Below are 18742 nucleotides of genomic sequence, written 5' to 3'. Positions count from 1 at the left end.
GGATGACACCCGAGAGACGGATCTGGCATTTCAATGCTTTTGTCAGACGGATCAGGATCCTGATCAGTCTTACAAATGCCATCAGTTGGCATAGGTTTTGACGGAACTGCCTGCCGGAATCCTCTGCCGCAAGCGTGAAAGTACCCTTACTGGTAGTTAAATTTATCAAGAGGCATCGCTTAATAAATCTGGCGCATCTCCAGGAAGTTCATGAGCCAGCTCTGAGCGGCTGTATCTAAAGCGGAGGGTCTGGAGGAGGTCCCGTCCCTGCCGTTAAGCCCTGTCCACTTTTATAGTGCCACTTTTCAAAAGTTGTAAGAAAAACGAAAAGTTGCAAATTCTCATTATAGAAACATAGAATGTGTCGGCAGATAAGAACCATTTGGCCCATCTAGTCTGCCCAATATACTGAATACTATGGATAGCCCCTGGCCCTATCTTATATGAAGGATGGCCTTATGCCTATCCCATGCATGCTTATACTCCTTCACTGTATTTGCAGCTACCACTTCTGCAGGAAGGCTATTCCATGCATCCACTACTCTCTCAGTAAAGTAATACTTCCTTACATTACTTTTAAACCTTTGCCCCTCTAATTTAAAACTATGTCCTCTTGTGGTAGTTTTTCTTCTTTTACCGAGTTGATTCCCTTTATGTATTTAAAAGTTTCTATCATATCCCCTCTGTCTCGTCTTTCTTCCAAGCTATACATATTAAGGTCCTTTAATCTTTCCTGGTAAGTTTTATCCTGCAATCCATGTACTAGTTTAGTAGCTCTTCTCTGAACTCTCTCTAGAGTATCTATATCCTTCTGGAGATATGGCCTCCAGTACTGAGCACAATACTCCAAATGAGGTCTCACTAGTGCTCTGTAGCACTGTGTGTGTGACTCCTGTACGCTGCAATAGTGTAATAGCATGAACGCCCCTGACAGAGCTGAAAGTCTCCTTTATGCATGCTCCATCTACAAACGTGGCGGCTCAGAACTGTTCAGGAAAAAAGCTCACTTGGTGCATACGATGTGGGAGATGACGTCGCGGTGCATGTAGCTGCGCTCGTACATTGAAGCGCTGGGGAGGTTGTCCAGGTAAACTCTCTCAAACTCCAGAACTAGGAGGAAAAAGAAAGAGACATTTCTGTTAAATTCTGTTCTATAAACAGAAAGCAGGTCATTATTTAGAAAACGTATTCTGTCTACTTCACCAGACCGTCCGAACGGCCATATCTCAGCTAACAACAAATGGTTAAATAAACGCCTAGGTTTCTTGTAATGTCTGGTGTGCACGGACTCCTACTTGACCGTACTGATCTTCCACAGTTCTCCCCCCCTGGCAGGCTGTCTCACGATGGAGGCTGTCTCACGATGGAGGCTGTCTCACGATGGAGGCTGTCTCACGATGGAGGCTGTCTCACGATGGAGCCTCCCCCCCTTGGCAGGCCTTCAGGGGTGGGAGTGGGGGCATGACTAGCCCTCTTGCTTTCTGGGGATATATGGGATCGTTCTGTGCGGAGGACATAACTATAAATAAACAGATAGACCCATCACCGACCTTTCCGCTTCTTGCTCTGAGTTGCCTCAGCTGGAAGCGGTCCCACCCAGCCGCCATCGTCTTCCTCCTCCTCTCTTTTCTGCGGCTTCTCCGGCTTCTCCTGCTTCTCCCGCTTCACCCGCTTCTCGTCCTCCCTACTAGACCTGGAGCTAGAGCTGCTGCTACTACTAGTACTACTACTGCTGCTGCTTCTCCTGGCTCGCCGCTTCCTGTCCGCCATGCTTGCCGTAGAACGTCACTATCCCGCGACACGCCTCCTCTGCGGCGCTCTCTGGTGACGTCACTCCGCCTGCCAATAGCTAGCAGGCGCGCCTGATTCGGGCTTGTGTTGTTCGGTTCGTGGTCTGACAGCGGCTGGGATGGCGGCACCTGCTGTCACCATGGTAACATTACCGGGCTGGCTGGGTGTGCTGAGGATAGAGGAGGGAGCCTGTAGTAGTCCCCCGTGACTGAGCCGCGCCTTGTTCTGGTCACTATCAGTCACATACAGGGGTCGGCTATAATGTGGGCCCAGGACCCAGCACTAGCGACACTCCTGTCACCGCTCATATGCTTCCATTTTGTTTTCCCTAAAGTTAACCCCTATCTACTGGATAGGAAGTAACAGATCAGCAGGGGGTCTGAGACCTGGGACCCCTACCAATCCCTAGAAAGGGGGTCTAATTCCCCTGTCTTATAGGGGTTGACCCATTAAGACAATAGGATAGGAGATGAGTGTCTGATCAGCGGGGGGCGACCACTGGCTGCGCCCCTGCTGATCAGCTCCACTCATCTGGGGGGATGCTGGAGGCAGCGAGCACTTGTACTCCGCTATCTCCACCATTCTCTGCCTGACCCCCATTCTCATGATCAGCGTCGGACCCCTGATCAGACACTTGTTCCCTATCCTGTGAATAGGGGCAAGTTGTTGATAGGACAACCTCTTTAACCCCTTAAGGACACAGCCCTATTTCACCTTAAGGACTCGGGAACCACGCCGTACCGATACGTCATGCGTCCCTAAGGGGTTAAGGACTCAGCCCTATTTCACCTTAAGGACTTGGCCATTTTTTGCAAATCTGACCAGTGTCACTTTAAGTGGTGATAACTTTAAAACGCTTTGACTTATCCAGGCCATTCTGAGATTGTTTTTTCGTCACATATTGTACTTCATGACACTGGTAAAATTGGGTCAAAAAAGTTAATTTTTTTGCATACAAAGATACCAAATTTACCAAAAATTTTGAAATATTTGCAAATTTCAAAGTTTCAGTTTCTCTACTTCTGTAATACATAGTAATACCCCCAAAAATTGTGATGACTTTACATTCCCCATATGTCTACTTCATGTTTAGATCATTTTGGGAATGATATTTTATTTTTTGGGGATGTTACAAGGCTTAGAAGTTTAGAAGCAAATTTTGAAATTTTTCTGAAATTTTCCAAATCCCACTTTTTATGGACCAGTTCAGGTCTGAAGTCACTTTGCGAGGCTTACATAATAGAAACCACCCAAAAATGACCCCATTTTAGAAACTACACCCCTCAAGGTGTTCAAAACTGATTTTACAAACTCTGTTAACCCTTTAGGTCTTCCACAAGACTTTATGGCAAATGGACATAAAATTTGAGAATTTAGGCTACTTTCACACCTGCGTTAGGTGCGGATCCGTCTGGTATCTGCACAGACGGATCTGCACCTATAATGCAAACGCTTAGATCCGTTCAGAACGGATCCGTTTGCATTACCATAAACAAAACAAAAAAAAAATATATTTTTTTGTTCATGATAATCCAAACGGATCCGTCCAGACTTTACATTGAAAGTCAATGGGGGACGGATCCGTTTGAAAATTGAGCCATATTGTGTCAAATTCAAACGGATCCGTCCCCATTGACTTACATTGTAAGTCTGGACGGATCCGTTTGCCTCCGCACGGCCAGGCGGACACCTGAACGCTGCAAGCTGCGTTCAGGTGTCCGCCTGCTGAGCGGAGCGGAGGCTGAACGCTGCCAGACTGATGCATTCTGAGCGGATCCGCATCCACTCAGAATACATTAGGGCTGGACGGATCCGTTCGGGGCCGCTTGTGAGAGCCTTCAAACGGAACTCACAAGCGGAGCCCCGAACGCTAGTGTGAAAGTAGCCTTAGATTTTTTGGAATATTTTCCAATATAATAATTTTTTTCCAGGAACAAAGCAAGGGTTAACTGCCAAACAAAACTCAATATGGGTTGCCCTGATTCTGTAGTTTGCAAAAACACCCCATATGTGGTCGTAAACTACTGTTTGGCCAAACTGGAAGAGGACATAAAAGGAGGGGAACACCATATGGGTTTTGGAAGGCAGATTTTGCAGGACTGGTTTTGTTTATACCATGTCCCATTTCAAGCCCCCCGTTGCACCCCTAGAATAGAAATTCCAAAAAAGTGACTCTATCTAAGAAAGTACACCCCTCAAGGTATTCAAAACTGGGTTTACAAACTTTGTTAACCCTTTAGGTGTTCCACAAGAGTTAATAGCAGATGGAGAACCAATTTTGGAATTTCAATTTTTTGGAAAGTTTTTCATTTTAACCCATTTTTTCCAGAAATAAAGTAAGGGTTAACTGCCTAACAAAACTCAATATGGGTTGCTCTGATTCTGTAGTTTGCAAAAACACCCCATATGTGGTCCTAAACTACTGTTTGGCCAAACGGCAGGACATAGAAGAAGGGGAACGCCATAGGGATCGACCGATATTGATTTTTTAGGGCCGATACCGATAATTTGTGAACTTTCAGGCCGATAGCCGATAATTTATACCGATATTCTGGGAATTTTCATTTTTGAGAAAAAAAAAAATTCCTACACAAATCTGCTGAAAATTAATATGTTAATATTGTTAATGTGTATTTTTTTTGTTTATTGTTAATGTGTATTTTTTTTTTTATAAATCTTTTTCATTTATACTTAATATTTTTGTGGGTTTTTTTTACTAACTTTTAACCCCCTTAGGGACTAGAACCTTTGTCCTATTCCCCCTGATAGAGCTCTATCAGGGTGAATAGGATCTCACACTGTCCCTGCTGCTCTGTGCATAGTGCACACAGCAGCATGGAGCTGAACATGGCAGCCAGGGCTTCAATAGCGTCCTGGCTGCCATGGTAACCGATCGGAGCCCCAGGCTTACACAGCTGGGGCTCCGATCGGAGGAGCAGGGGAGAGGGGATCCTGTGGCCACTGCCACAGATGATTAATACTGGGTGGGGGGGGCGCACTGCGCCACCAATGTTTTTACTATTGGCCGGGATTGGGATGGGGGTGGGGGGCGCACTGCGCCACCAATGATTAATACTGGGGGGCTTGGGGGGGCGCACTGCGCCACCAATGAAGATAAGTCTATCGATCATTCATATACAGGAGGCGGGAGCTGGCTGCAGAATCACATAGCCGGCTCCCGACCTCTATCAGCGGTAGCTGCGATCCGCGGCACCTGAGGAGTTAACTACCGCGGACCGCAGCTATTGCTCATAGAGGTCGGGAGCCGGCTATGTGATTCTGCAACCAGCTCCCGCCTCCTGTATATGAATGAATGAGAGGCTTATCTTCATTGGTGGCGCAGCGGCCACAGCCCCTCCCCTCCTCTTATGTTCTATCCCCTCATTGGCGGCAGCAGCAGCACAGGGGGAGGAGACACTGCTTCCTTCTCCCCTGTGCTGCGGAGGGAACACAGAGAGCGCTGTCAGCAGCGCGTTCTGTGTTCCCCATACGTTATCGGTATATCGGCAAAATTGATGCCGATACCGATAACGTTCAAAATCCTCAATATCGGCCGATAATATCTGCCAAACCGATAATCGGTCGATCCCTAGAACGCCATATGGTTTTTGAAAGGCAGATTTTGCTGGACTGGTTTATTTACACCATGTACCCTTTCAAGCCCCCTGATGCACCCCTAGAGTAGAAACTCCATAAAAGTGACCCCATCTAGGAAACTACTGGTTAAGGTGGTTGTTGTTTTGGGACTATTTTAGGGTAAATATGATTTTTGGTTGCTCTATATTACACTTTTTTGAGGCAAGGTATCAAAAAATTTAAATTCTAAAATTGTTTCTACATTCGCTATTTCATTTTGTGGAACACCTAAAGGGTTAACAAAGTTTGTAAAGTAACTTTTAAATACCTTGAGGCGTGTAGTTTCTTAGATGGGGTCACTTTTTTGGAGTTTCTAGTCTACATCGGGGGGGGGGGGGCTTCTAATGGGACATGGTGTCAAAAAAAACAGTCCATCAAAATCTGCCTTCCAGAAACCATATGGCGTTCCCTTTCGTTCTATGCCCTGCCGTGTGGCTATATAGCCATTTATGACCACATATGGGGTGTTTCTGCAAACTACAGAATCAGGGCAATAAATATTTAGACCGCAACTTTTTTGTACCATGCCCGGGTTTTGCGCATGGCATTATATGGCTTGAGGACTTGATCAGAGAGATCAACATCTCCCATATACCGATTGTAGTCAACAATACAATCGGGCTTGAGGACCGTTGCCGCGGTACCTCGGACAGAGACTGGGGTGGTGCTGTTACCGTGGATTGTGGACAGTACAAGGACATCCCTCTTGTCCTTATACCTGACCAGCAACAGGTTTCCACTGGTAAGGGCACGGGTCTCACCCCTGGGGATAGGTACCTGGAGGGGGAAGGTAGGGAGGCCGCTTTGATTTTTCCGCACGGTCCCACAAGCGAACGTGGATCTGGCAGCAAGGGACCTGAACAAGGGAATGCTGGTATAAAAGTTATCCACGTACAAGTGGTAACCCTTATCTAGCAGTGGGTACCTAAGGTCTCACACGAGTTTCCCGCTAACACCCAGAGTGGGGGGACATTCTGGGGGTTGAATACGGGAATCTCGCCCCTCGTACATACCCTGAGGCACTCTCACAAATTTTGTACATTTTAACGCCATACCTCGCCCGCTTAGTGGGAATGTATTGGCGGAAACTGAGTCTCCCCTTGAACGCAACGAGAGACTCATCAACCGCGACCTCCCTTCCAGGTACGTAGGCCTGCGCAAATTTGGCCCCTAAGTGATCGATGACCGGCCGTATCTTATACAGACGGTCATGGGCAGGATCACCTCGGGGGGGACATGCTGCATTATCTGAATAATGCAGACATTTCCGGATGGCCTCAAACCGGGAGCGTGTCATGGCCATACTGTAAAGTGGGGTCTGGTAGAGGACGTCCCCACTCCAGTATTGCCTGACACTGGGTTTTTGCACCAGAGACCCCAAAATGTCCTCATCTCGGCTGCACTGACCGGAGTCCAGCCACCGGGTCTAGCCAAAAAGGAGCCCGGGTGCTGAGCAACGAACTGTTGGGCGTACAGATTCGTCTGCTCCACCATCAGATTCACAAATGGGTCACTGAAAAAAAAAAAAAAAAAAATTTCATTTCAGTGAACCCCACTGTGGGAATCTGGATTCCTGGATTGCCAACAAAATCTGGAATCTCTGGCTTATGGTGGGGGGGCTGGGGGGGGGGGGGGGCAAGTGGCAGGGGGAGTCTAGGGTCTCAAAGCTAAAAAACAATAAGTTTAGATAAAAATTTTTGTTTTTTCCTAACTAACTTCCCTTCTATCCCTGCCTAACGGTGCCTTTCCCTTACTGACCCTAACCTACCTGGAGGGTGATGGGTGCCGATGGGGGGGATCGCAGGAGCTGGTGAGGACGGTGCTGGACGGTGCAGGTGCTGAACAGGAAGAGGAGGGGAGAGAGGAGCGCTGGAAGTTTAAATCTCCCGCCTCTCTCCCTGCACCAATCAGCACCCTGGACAGCGGCATTCAGCACCACGGCCAGCACCGCCTCTCCCAAATGTTCGTACTGTGATTGGTGGTGTGTAATCACACCACCGATCAGTCTTTTTCCGGTTCATCGGGTCCCTGGAGACCCGAATGGACCGGAAACGCAGCAAACCGCAGGTCAGAATTGACATGACCCCCCCCCCCCCCCCCCCCCCCCCCCCCCGGCGTTGTGACAGGATGCCCGCTTAATGATATCAGCGGGCATCCTGTTCCGATTAACCCCCACGGCGCCGCAATCGCGTTTTAAAGCCATGACGTACCGGTACGTCATGTGTCCTTAAGGACTCGGGAAACATGCCGTACCGGTACGTCATGTGTCCGTAAGGGGTTAATGCTGTATCTTCTGCAGCCCTGTAGAGAATGAATGGAACAGCAGGGTGCATGCTCCACCTGTTGCTCCATTAACTCTTTCACTACCTGAGGTTTTTTTCCATTTTCGTTTTTGCGTTTGGTTTCATAACTTTTTTATATTTCCGTTCACATAGCTGTATGAGGGCTTATTTTTTTTTGCGGGACAAGTTGTACTTTCTAATGGTACCATTAATTGTGGCATAACATGTAGTTATTATCTGGGTCAGTACGATTACAACGATACCCTATATGTATAGGTTTTTATGTCTAACATATGTCGACGAAGCCTGTGCCAGTAGTCCGCACGGGCGCAGACTACTGTGTACACTGCGCCTGCGTGAGATAACGGCAGTTGGAAGGAATGATGTCAGGGCAAGTGCAGTGAATAAATTATCTGGTAGGCGGTGCTGGGCTTCGGAACGATGGGCGCGGCCAGGCTCCAACGGATCGTGGGACAACCCCTTGGGCTCCTTATAAAGGTAATTTACATAGCAATAAAATCGCTTTTTTGACGAATAAAAGACACACAGAGCAGTTAGAGCGGAATCATTTAATACAAAACAAGGAGACTGATGGGCACATATGAATATCTCTGTAGGGTAAATCCTGGTGACAGAATCCCTTTAAACTTTGGTTAAAAAATTTTTTTATATCACCTTATTCTGACCCCCATAACTTTTTTTTATACTTATGTCTACTGAGCTGTTTAGGGGCTTTTTTTTTTTGCGGGAGAATCCGTAGTTTTTATTGATGCTATTTTGGAGTGTGCGTGACTTTAGGCTGCTTTCACACTAGCGTTCGGGGCTCCGCTTGTGAGCTCTGTTTGAAGGCTCTCACAAGCGGCCCCGAACGCAGCCGTCCAGCCCTAATGCATTCTGAGTGGATGCGGATCCGCTCAGAATGCATCAGTCTGGCAGCGTTCAGCCTCCGCTCCGCTCAGCAAGCGGACACCCGAACGCTGCTTGCAGCATTCGGGTGTCCGCCTGGCCGTGCGGAGGCAAGCGGATCCGTCCAGACTTACAATGTAAGTCAATGGGGACAGATCCGTTTGAAGTTGACACAATATGGCTCAATCTTCAAACGGATCCGTCCCCCATTGACTTTCAATGTAAAGTCTGGACGGATCCGTCTGAACTACTTTCACACCTAGAATTTTTTCTAAACTATAATGCAGACGGATCCGTTCTGAACGCAAGTGTGAAAGTAGCCTTAATCACATTTTATTTCATTTTTTTGGGTAAGAGAAGCAATGAAAAAATGGCAAATCTGCTATTTTGACCCTTTTTTCCGTTATGCCATTCGCCGTATTGGAAATGTGTTTTCTATTTGTATGGGCGTTTTCGGTCACAGTGATACCCATGATGTTTATATTTATTATTATGTAGGCTTTTATTTTTTAATTATACGGAAAGAGGGTGATTTCAATTTTTATTTTATATATATATATATATATTTTTTTTATATATATTTAAAAGATTATTTTTTTTTTTGTGATGATTTTGAGGCTCATATATGAGCCTATAAATTATGTTTTTTAAATTTTTCAGGGATTTTTAAAATGCGATTGAAACTGAATATTGCTCATTTCTTATCCTGGCCTGCCATCTGGTGGCCAAAATAAGAAATGCAGCATGAACACTTTCAGCCTTGTCAGCAAGGCTGAAAGTGTTCAGCGCAACTACTGATGCCCCAATTGGCCGCACGGGGCATCGGTAGGCCCTGTTTTTTTGCGCATTTAGATGCCTTGATCACGGCATCTAAAGCATTTAATTGCCGCGATCGGTATTATTGCCGGTCACTGTAATTAGCAATTATTTGAAACAGCAGAGATCTGCCGGCCATGTCGCCCGCTGCACGTGCGAGCGGGCAGCATGTTTACACATCGCTTCAGCGCCATATATGTAAGGCACTGGTAGAGAAAGGGTTAAAGGGCATCTGTCAGCAGATTTGTGCCTATGAAACTGTCTGACCTGTTACATGTGCACTTGGCAGCTGAAGGCATCTGTGTTGGTATGCAAATGAGCCTCTAGTTGCAACGGGGACGTCACCGTCACACCTAGGCACTTTGCCCTCTCTGCAACTGCCAAGCCCTCTGCACTTTGATTGACAGGGACAGACATGATGACATTTTCACTGCCTGGAACTGTCAATCATAGGGCGCAGCAGTTGCAGAGAGACCAGAGCCTCTAGGTGTAATGGAAACGCCCCCGTTGCTCTTAGAGTCTCATTTGCATGTATTAAAACTTCAAACTTTTCTCAGCAATGCGGGCACATAGGAAGATGGAACCAACACTGATGTCTTCAACTGCCAAGTGCACATGTAACAGGTCAGCCAGTGTCATAGGTACAAAACTGCTGACAGATGCCCTTTAAGACTAGGGACCCTCATTCTCAGGATTAGTGGCGTAATAGAGGATAACTTGTAGTAACTGTTACACCCCTTTAAATATAGTTCACTTTTGATTTTTTTGGGGTAATTATGAGGAGAATCACTGCTTAATACTACTGCAGTCCTTGAATATTCATTGTTTGCCTGTTGGGCCTTGGGCATGGATTTGCCGGCAGCTCGCTGTGACCGGCCTGCGAGACTTCACAAGACCCCAGGCAGTCATAGCGACCAATCGTAGCCAGCTTTTTTTCCGGTGGTGATCTGGTTCGACGGCAGAAGTAGCCACCTCTCTCTTTCTAACCCTACAGATGCTGCAACATCTGAGGGATAAAATGAGCAGCATTACAGCTATCCCTAAACCTGGTAACTGCCGGAGGGTGCCCGTCGTATTATACAGCCGGCACCCGCCACTAATAGGGTGAGCTCAGCACATGAGCCCACTCCATACAACCCATTAACACTCATTACATACGAGTACATCATGCTTGGTTAAAGGATAACTGTCACACTTAGACCCTAATTTCAATTTTCATATATGTAGTTACTAATAACACGATATTCCAGAATCAGTTACTATTAGACTGACTTACCCCATATTTAATAAGATTCAGCCCTTAGCAACCAGTCTGCATAAAACTGCAATCTCACTATTCAGTTAAGATGGCCGCCACTGCCCTCACCCTGAGGCTAATCCCGCCTGCCCTCACTAGCCAGTAACAATAGCCCCCCAAAAGTGTCAGTAACCAGAGCTCTCCCCCTAAAGGGTTAATCTCCTGTAGCACAAAGGGGTCCTCTTACCACATGTTGCTTTCATTTATACACTGAGCAGATGGCAGATCTCCCTTCCCTGGTCTGCGCTGCTCCAACTCTGCTTCTCCAGCTCTGCTGAGTGAGGGAGCGTCTGCCAAGTGCAGGGACAGGGAGAAGTGCACACAGCCCATGCACTGTTATCAGCTGCTGGGGAGGACCTGGCTTTAATCATTTATTTACAGTCCCTGGCTGTCAGTAATCTGACCTTGCACGTAGCCTGCTTCTGCGTCCTCCGTCCTTCAACAGATAGACGGACCATGCCTAGCAACCCTATTTTAAGCACAGGTAAAAGTAGTCAGTACAGGGGACAAAAATGTGGAATTAAGGGGTAATTGAATACACAGTGAAAAGTTGAAATAGGGCCACCAAGGAGATATTAATCACCACAATCCAATACTCCGGAAAAAAAAAATACGACAGTTATACTTTAAGGCCCCTTTCACACGGGCGAGTATTGCGCGCGGATGCGATGCGTGAGTTGAACGCATTGCACCCGCACTGAATACCGACCCATTCATTTCTATGGGGCTGTGCACATGAGCGGTGATTTTCACGCATCACTTGTGCGTTTGCGTGAAAATCGCAGCATGTTCTACAGGGTGGGCCATTTATATGGATACACCTTAATAAAATGGAAATGGTTGGTGATATTGACTTCCTGTTTGTGGCACATTAGTATATGTGAGGGGGGGAAACTTTTCAAGATGGGTGGTGACCATGGCGGCCATTTTGAAGTCAGCCATTTTGAATCCAACTTTTGTTTTTTCAATAGGAAGAGGGTCATGTGACACATCAAACGTATTGGGAATTTCACAAGAAAAACAATGGTGTGCTTGGTTTTAACGTAACTTTATTCTTTCATGAGTTATTTACAAGTTTCTGACCACTTATAAAATGTGTTCAATGTGCTGCCCATTGTGTTGGATTGTCAATGCAACCCTCTTCTCCCACTCTTCACACACTGATAGCAACACCGCAGGAGAAATGCTAGCACAGGCTTCCAGTATCCGTAGTTTCAGGTGCTGCACATCTCGTATCATCTGAAGGCAATCGTCTATGCTGTGAAGATACGAGATGTGCAGCACCTGAAACTACGGATACTGGAATGTGCCACATATACTAATGTGCCACAAACAGGAAGTTAATATCACCAACCATTCCCATTTTATTAAGGTGTATCCATATAAATGGCCCACCCTGTATATTCTGCGTTTTTCACGTAACGCAGGCCCCATAGAAATGAATGGGGTTGCGTGAAAATCGCAAGCATCCGCAAGTAAGTGCGGATGCGGTGCGATTTTCACGCACGGTTGCTAGGTGACTATCGGGATGGGGACCCGATCATTATTATTTCCCCTTATAACATGGTTATAAGGGAATATTATAGCATTCTGAATACAGAATGCTAAGTAAAATAGGGCTGGAGGGGTTAAAAATTTTTTTTATTTTTTTTTAACTCGCCTTAATCCACTTGTTCGCGCAGCCGGCTTCTCTTCTGTCTTTAACTGTGAGCAATAGGACCTTTGATGACGTCACTGCGCTCATCACATGATCCATCACCATGGTGATGGATCATGTGATGGACCATGTGATGAACGCAGTGGTTTTTAACCCCTCCAGCCCTATTTTACTTAGCATTCTGTATTCAGAATGCTATTATTTTCCCTTATAACCATTTTATAAGGGGAAATAATACAATCTACACTACAACTAACCCAAACCTGAACTTCTGTGAAGAAGTTTGGGTCTGGGTACCACAGTCGGTTTTTTATCACGCGCGCGCAAAACACATTGCACCCGCGCTATAAAAACTGAACATCGGAACGCAATCGCAGTCAAAACTGACTGCAATTGCGTTCCTACTCGCGCGGGTTTGCCGCAATGCACCGGGACGCATCCGGACACGCCTGTGTGAAACCAGCCTAAGGGGTATTCTGTCAAATGACCCTTAGAGGAGCCCTTGCTTCCACTTGTCAAACTGGTCCTCAACAAGAACGGGAAGCAGCAGAGAGTCGTCCGCGGCTGTGTCAGTAACTCCTCCAGACTATAGTGCTGTCATCTCTCTCCCACTGTCACTCTTGTGGCCATGTATTCTTTTGGATCCTTTTTTTAAATTTATTTAATTTGGTTTCCAGTACACCTAAAATCAAGTGTGTTTGCAAAACAATCTTGCGTAACCTCCCAAATTTACCCTAGTAAGAAGTAGGGGACAGATGGAATGAGGTGTGAATGAAGGATCTGACTACACTGGATTTGTTTGTAGTCTGTTACCATAGAGATCAGCATAGAAGCTGTAAGATGCAGAATGAAAGGACTGGAGTCATTTTTCCTGCACTGATTTTATTTACTTTGTTCTTTTTTTTTTTTGCAGGACACCCTGGATGAGCTGCTGAAAGAGGTAAAAATAATAGTGTTACAATACAAACATGCTCAGTTTTAGTAATTCACCGCATTAAGAGAAACCCTCTCAGCATGATCAACCCTATTAAACCAAGCATAATGCCTGGTAGGGCTCATTATGCTGATTTAAAGAATGCCTTTTCTTTGTCTGTATGCTAAACAGCCGCAGAGAGATCTGTGTTTTATTCATATGCAAATTAGCGAGCCAGAGCACTAGGGGTGTGGCTAAATCCTTGGAGCACTGCTTCTGTAACACCCCTGCGCTCTGCACACTGCCCCTCTCCTTGATTGCAAGTAATGGCAACAAAAAGAGAGAGGCGCTCATAAGGTGAGTAAGTCAAATACAAATGTCCTCAAACAGGGAGAGATGGTTTGCTCGTCTATTTGGGTGGCACCAAAATGGGCGCAACCACAGTGAAGGCAAGATGTAAAAGGTTACTGGTTGGTGCAGCCAAACTTGTCCGATAACCTTGGGCGGGAGCCAAACCGCCGGTTGGATAGACAATATTACTGGAGGGTCGCTGGACCGTGAAAGTCGAGCAAACGTGTGGACAACAAAGGGTGCGAGATCACAACCAGATGTCACATAGAGTTTGGTTTATTCAAAGACAACGCGTTTCGGTATAAAGATTGATATATATATATATATATCTATCAAAGTAAAAAATAATGGCAATAAAACACTCAATAAAATGGAGGAAGGGACAATACATTTAAAATGCTCAGTGTAAACATTAGTATAAAATTGATCTTAAAAAAAAGATAAGATCTAGTCAGGGGGTGTGTGCTATCAATTCATATGTGTGAGGATAAAATGCCTGGTATAGGTATCCAGGTTTGGGGCACTTATATTGAATAAACATATGTGATGAAAGGGATTGTAGATAATAATGTGTCCCAACTAAGGGGGCCCATCTAAATGAACACAAGGGGAAACACGGGGATGGATAACCTGTAGGGAGAAGAAGGTACCTGGATGGCTACAGCTGTTCAGAAGCACAGCCGCTGCTTGTCAGCACGTGGGGCGTTCAAATTGCTGTGCGCGCGCGCTGTAGGAGGTTGAGGCAGTGATGTGGGAGGGAATGGCGCGCTGATTGGAGGAGGGCCGGCTACAGGGCGGGGATAGGGAAGCGATACTGAGGGATGGGCCAAGAATGGGAAAATTATACAAAGAATTGACTCGGCGAAAGGATGGACCGGTGGAAGGATAGTGTTAGTAATCAATTGTAATGTCTATTTGTGAGGTGAACTATTGGACATCATAAACGCAAGTGAAGGCAGGGGGGAAAAGGGGGTATGGAAGAAGGCAATGTAGGGATCTATACGGTGTTGATGAGGGACCAGGGGGAATGGTGCATGACACCAAGGACCAATTCAAAAAGGGAACCGTCAAGTGGAGGGGAGTTAAGAAAACATTGTGGGAAGCATGTTCTATTGGGACTACTAAATCAACTACCAGATGTGTTAAAAAGCTTTGTTCTCTAAGCTCTCATTTAAACCAGATGGTTCTAGAGTCTGTAGCTTGAAAATCCAGAACATCTCCCACTTTTGTAGTGTTCTGAATCAGAACAGGTATCTGTAATATGTTCAATGGGTGTGATTGACAGCTTAGAGGGATCCTTGTCATGCGTAGAAATTCACATTCTATAAGTGAACACCACAGAGATCATCGAAGGGGCTTTCTTGCGAGCCAGCAGTCAAAGTCAGGAAGAGTGCCTGGCGATCAAGGACAGATCCAAAGAAGCAGAGAACACCAAGAAATACAAGTCCTCATTTATCACTACCTATAATCCTATTCATGAGATCCTGAGAAGTATTTTAACAAAACATTGGCATATATTGAAAAATGATCCATATTTGAAGGAGACCATTCCATCTAGACCACAGATTACCTTCAGGAGGGCGAGGACCCTGAAAAACATACTAGCACCAAGTAAACTGAAAAATAAAGTGTCTAAATCCACAATCACTGCTAGATGTTATCCTGATCATGTGGGAAGCTACAAATGTAGTCATACCCAATGTAAGTGTTGCACCAGCATCTCCAATCGGATTAAAACCTTCAGGAGCAATGTAACGGGAGAAGAATTCCCAATCAAAAGCTTTGTGAATTGCTCATCTTCATATATCATCTACCTTATAGAATGTGAATGCGGTCCACAGTACGTGGGCCGTACAATCCAGTCCCTCAGGGAGCGCCTGAATAAACATCGGTGGAACATCACGCGAGGGTTCCTAAAGCATAGTGTATCCCGACACTTTCTTTCTACCCATGACAAGGATCCCTCTAAGCTGTCAATCACACCCATTGAACATATTAGGCCTCTTTCACACGGGCGTTGCGGAATAATGTGCGGGTGCGTTGCAGGAACACCCGCGATTTTTCCGCACGAGTGCAAAACATTGTAATGCGTTTTGCACTCGCGTGAGAAAAATCGTGTGTGTTTGGTACCCAAACCCGAACTTCTTCACAGAAGTTCGGGCTTGGGATCGGTGTTCTGTGGATTGTATTATTTTCCCTTATAACATGGTTATAAGGGAAAATAATAGCATTCTGAATACAGAATGCAAAGTAAAATAGCACTGGAGGGGTTAAAAAAAAATAAAAAATCATTTAACTCACCTTAATCCACTTGCTCGCGTAGCCCGGCATCTCCTTGTGTCTCCTTTGTTGAAGGACCTGTGATGACGTCACTCCGGTCATCACATGGTACGTCACATGATCTTTTACCATGGTGATTCACCATGGTAAAAGATCATGTGACGTACCATGTGATGACCGGAGTGACGTCATCACAGGTCCTTCAACAAAGGAGACACAAGGAGATGCCGGGCTACGCGAGCAAGTGGATTAAGGTGAGTTAAATGATTTTTTATTTTTTTTTAACCCCTCCAGTGCTATTTTACTTTGCATTCTGTATTCAGAATGCTATTATTTTCCCTTATAACCATGTTATAAGGGAAAATAATAATGATCGGGTCTCCATCCCGATCGTCTCCTAGCAACCGTGCGTGAAAATCGCACCGCATCTGCACTTGCTTGCGGATGCTTGCGATTTTCACGCAACCCCATTCACTTCTATGGGGCCTGCGTTGCGTGAAAAACGCAGAATATAGAACATGCTGCGATTTTCACGCAACGCATAAGTGATGAGTGAAAATCAGCGCTCAAGTGAACAGCCCCATAGAAATGAATTGGTCCGGATTCAGTGCGGGTGCAATGCGTTCACCTCCCGCATTGCACCCGCGCGGAAAACTCGCCCGTGTGAAAGGGGCCTTACAGATACCTGTTCTGATAGATTCAGAACGCTACAAAAGTGGGAGATGTTCTGGATTTTCAAGCTACAGACTCTAGAACCATCTGGTTTAAATGAGAGCTTAGAGAACAAATGTTTTTAACACATCTGGTAGTTGATTTAGTAGTCCGACTAGAACCTTCCCACAATGTTTTCTTAATCTCCCCTCCACTTGACGATTCTGTTTTCGAATATCTTATGACCAGCCCTTGGTGTCATGCACCATTCCCCCTGGTCCCTCATGACCACAGTCTAGATCCCTACATATCTTAACATATATACAGTCAGGTCCATAAATTTTGGGACATCGACACAATTCTAACATTTTTGGCTCTATACACCACCACAATGGATTTGAAATGAAACGAACAAGATGTGCTGTAACTGCAGACTGTCAGCTTTAATTTGAGGGTATTTACATCCAAATCAGGTGAACGGTGTAGGAATTACAACAGTTTGCATATGTGCCTCCCACTTGTTAAGGGACCAAAAGTAATGGGACAGAATAATAATCATAAATCAAACTTTCACTTTTTAATACTTGGTTTCAAATCCTTTGCAGTCAATTACAGCCTGAAGTCTGGAACGCATAGACATCACCAGACGCTGGGTTTCATCCCTGGTGATGCTCTGCCAGACCTCTACTACAACTGTCTTCAGTTCCTGCTTGTTCTTGGGGCATTTTCCCTTCAGTTTTGTCTTCAGCAAGTGAAATGCATGCTCAATCGGATTCAAGTCAGGTGATTGACTTGGCCATTGCATAACATTCCACTTCTTTCCCTTAAAAAACTCTTTGGTTGCTTTTGCAGTATGCTTTGGGTCATTGTCCATCTGCACTGTGAAGCGCCGTCCAATGAGTTCTGAAGCGTTTGGCTGAATATGAGCAGATAATATTGCCCGAAACACTTCAGAATTCATCCTGCTGCTTTTGTCAGCATTCACATCATCAATAAATACAAGAGAACCAGTTCCATTGGCAGCCATACATGCCCACGCCATGACACTACCACCACCATGCTTCACTGATGAGGTGGTATGCTTAGGATCATGAGCAGTTCCTTTCCTTCTCCATACTCTTCTCTTCCCATCACTCTGGTACAAGTTGATCTTGGTCTCATCTGTCCATAGGATGTTGTTCCAGAACTGTGAAGGCTTTTTTAGATGTCGTTTGGCAAACTCTAATCTGGCCTTCCTGTTTTTGAGGCTCACCAATGGTTTACATCTTGTGGTGAACCACCTGTATTCACAAGAGTGTTCTTGATCTGGCCAACTTTTGTGAAGGGTGTTTTCTTCACCAGGGAAAGAATTCTTCGGTCATCCACCCCAGTTGTTTTCCATGGTCTTCCGGGTCTTTTGGTGTTGCTGAGCTCACCGGTGCGTTCCTTTTTAAGAATGTTGCAAACAGTTGTTTTGGCCACGCCTAATGTTTTTGGTATCTCTCTGATGTTTTTTTTTTTTCTTTCTTTCTTTCTTTTTTTTTCAGCCTAATGATGGCTTGCTTCACTGATAGTGACAGCTCTTTGGATCTCATCTTGAGAGTTGACAGCAACAGATTCCAAATGCAAATAGCACACTTGAAATTAACTCTGGACCTTTTATCTGCTTATTGTAATTGGGATAATTGAGGGAATAACACACACCTGACCATGGAACAGCTGAGAAGCCAATTGTTCCATTACTTTTGGTCCAGTAACAAGTGGGAGGCACATATGCAAACTGTTGTAATTCCTACATCGTTCACCTGATTTGGATGTAAATACCCTCAAAGCTGACAGTCTGCAGGTAAAGCACATCTAGTTTGTTTCATTTCAAATCCATTGTGGTGGTGTATAGAGCCAAAAATGTTAGAATTGTGTCGATGTCCCAATATTTATGGACCTGACTGTACTTATGGTGTTTGTGTCCCTTTTCTTTCTTTTTTTTTTGAAGATCAATTTTATACTAATGTTTACACTAAGCATTTTAAATGTATCATCTCTTCTTCCTCCATTTTATTGAGTGTTTTATTGCCATAATTTTTTACTTCTATATATCAATCTTTATATTATAACTATCTCCTTTTAAGACTTGATAAAGGGGTCCTATGTACCCCGAAACACGTTTTTGAATAAACTAAACT

At 45.2% G+C, this 18742-nt stretch overlaps 2 protein-coding genes across 2 annotated transcripts in view; one reads left to right on the top strand and one right to left on the bottom strand.

The window, feature by feature from the left end:
• The window catches only part of PPWD1 (peptidylprolyl isomerase domain and WD repeat containing 1), a 43596-nt gene extending 41791 nt beyond the window's left edge, over positions 1 to 1805 (bottom strand). The window contains exons 1-2 of the mRNA XM_040421335.1: positions 1551 to 1805; positions 1008 to 1110 (exon numbers count right to left, since the gene is read on the bottom strand). Of these exons, the coding sequence (XP_040277269.1) occupies positions 1008 to 1110; positions 1551 to 1770 (323 nt within the window). The 5' untranslated portion in view covers positions 1771 to 1805. The remainder of the gene's footprint in view (positions 1 to 1007; positions 1111 to 1550) is intronic.
• CENPK (centromere protein K) overlaps positions 1806 to 18742 on the top strand; it is an 86799-nt gene continuing 69862 nt past the window's right edge. Inside the window, exons 1-2 of the mRNA XM_040421337.1 lie at positions 1806 to 1933; positions 13299 to 13325. Of these exons, the coding sequence (XP_040277271.1) occupies positions 1910 to 1933; positions 13299 to 13325 (51 nt within the window). The 5' untranslated portion in view covers positions 1806 to 1909. The remainder of the gene's footprint in view (positions 1934 to 13298; positions 13326 to 18742) is intronic.

Source organism: Bufo bufo, chromosome 2, assembly GCF_905171765.1.
Source record: "Bufo bufo chromosome 2, aBufBuf1.1, whole genome shotgun sequence".
NCBI classification, from domain to species: domain Eukaryota; kingdom Metazoa; phylum Chordata; class Amphibia; order Anura; family Bufonidae; genus Bufo; species Bufo bufo.
Note: the sequence above shows the minus strand (reverse complement) of the source record. Positions and strands in the feature narration are given on the sequence as shown.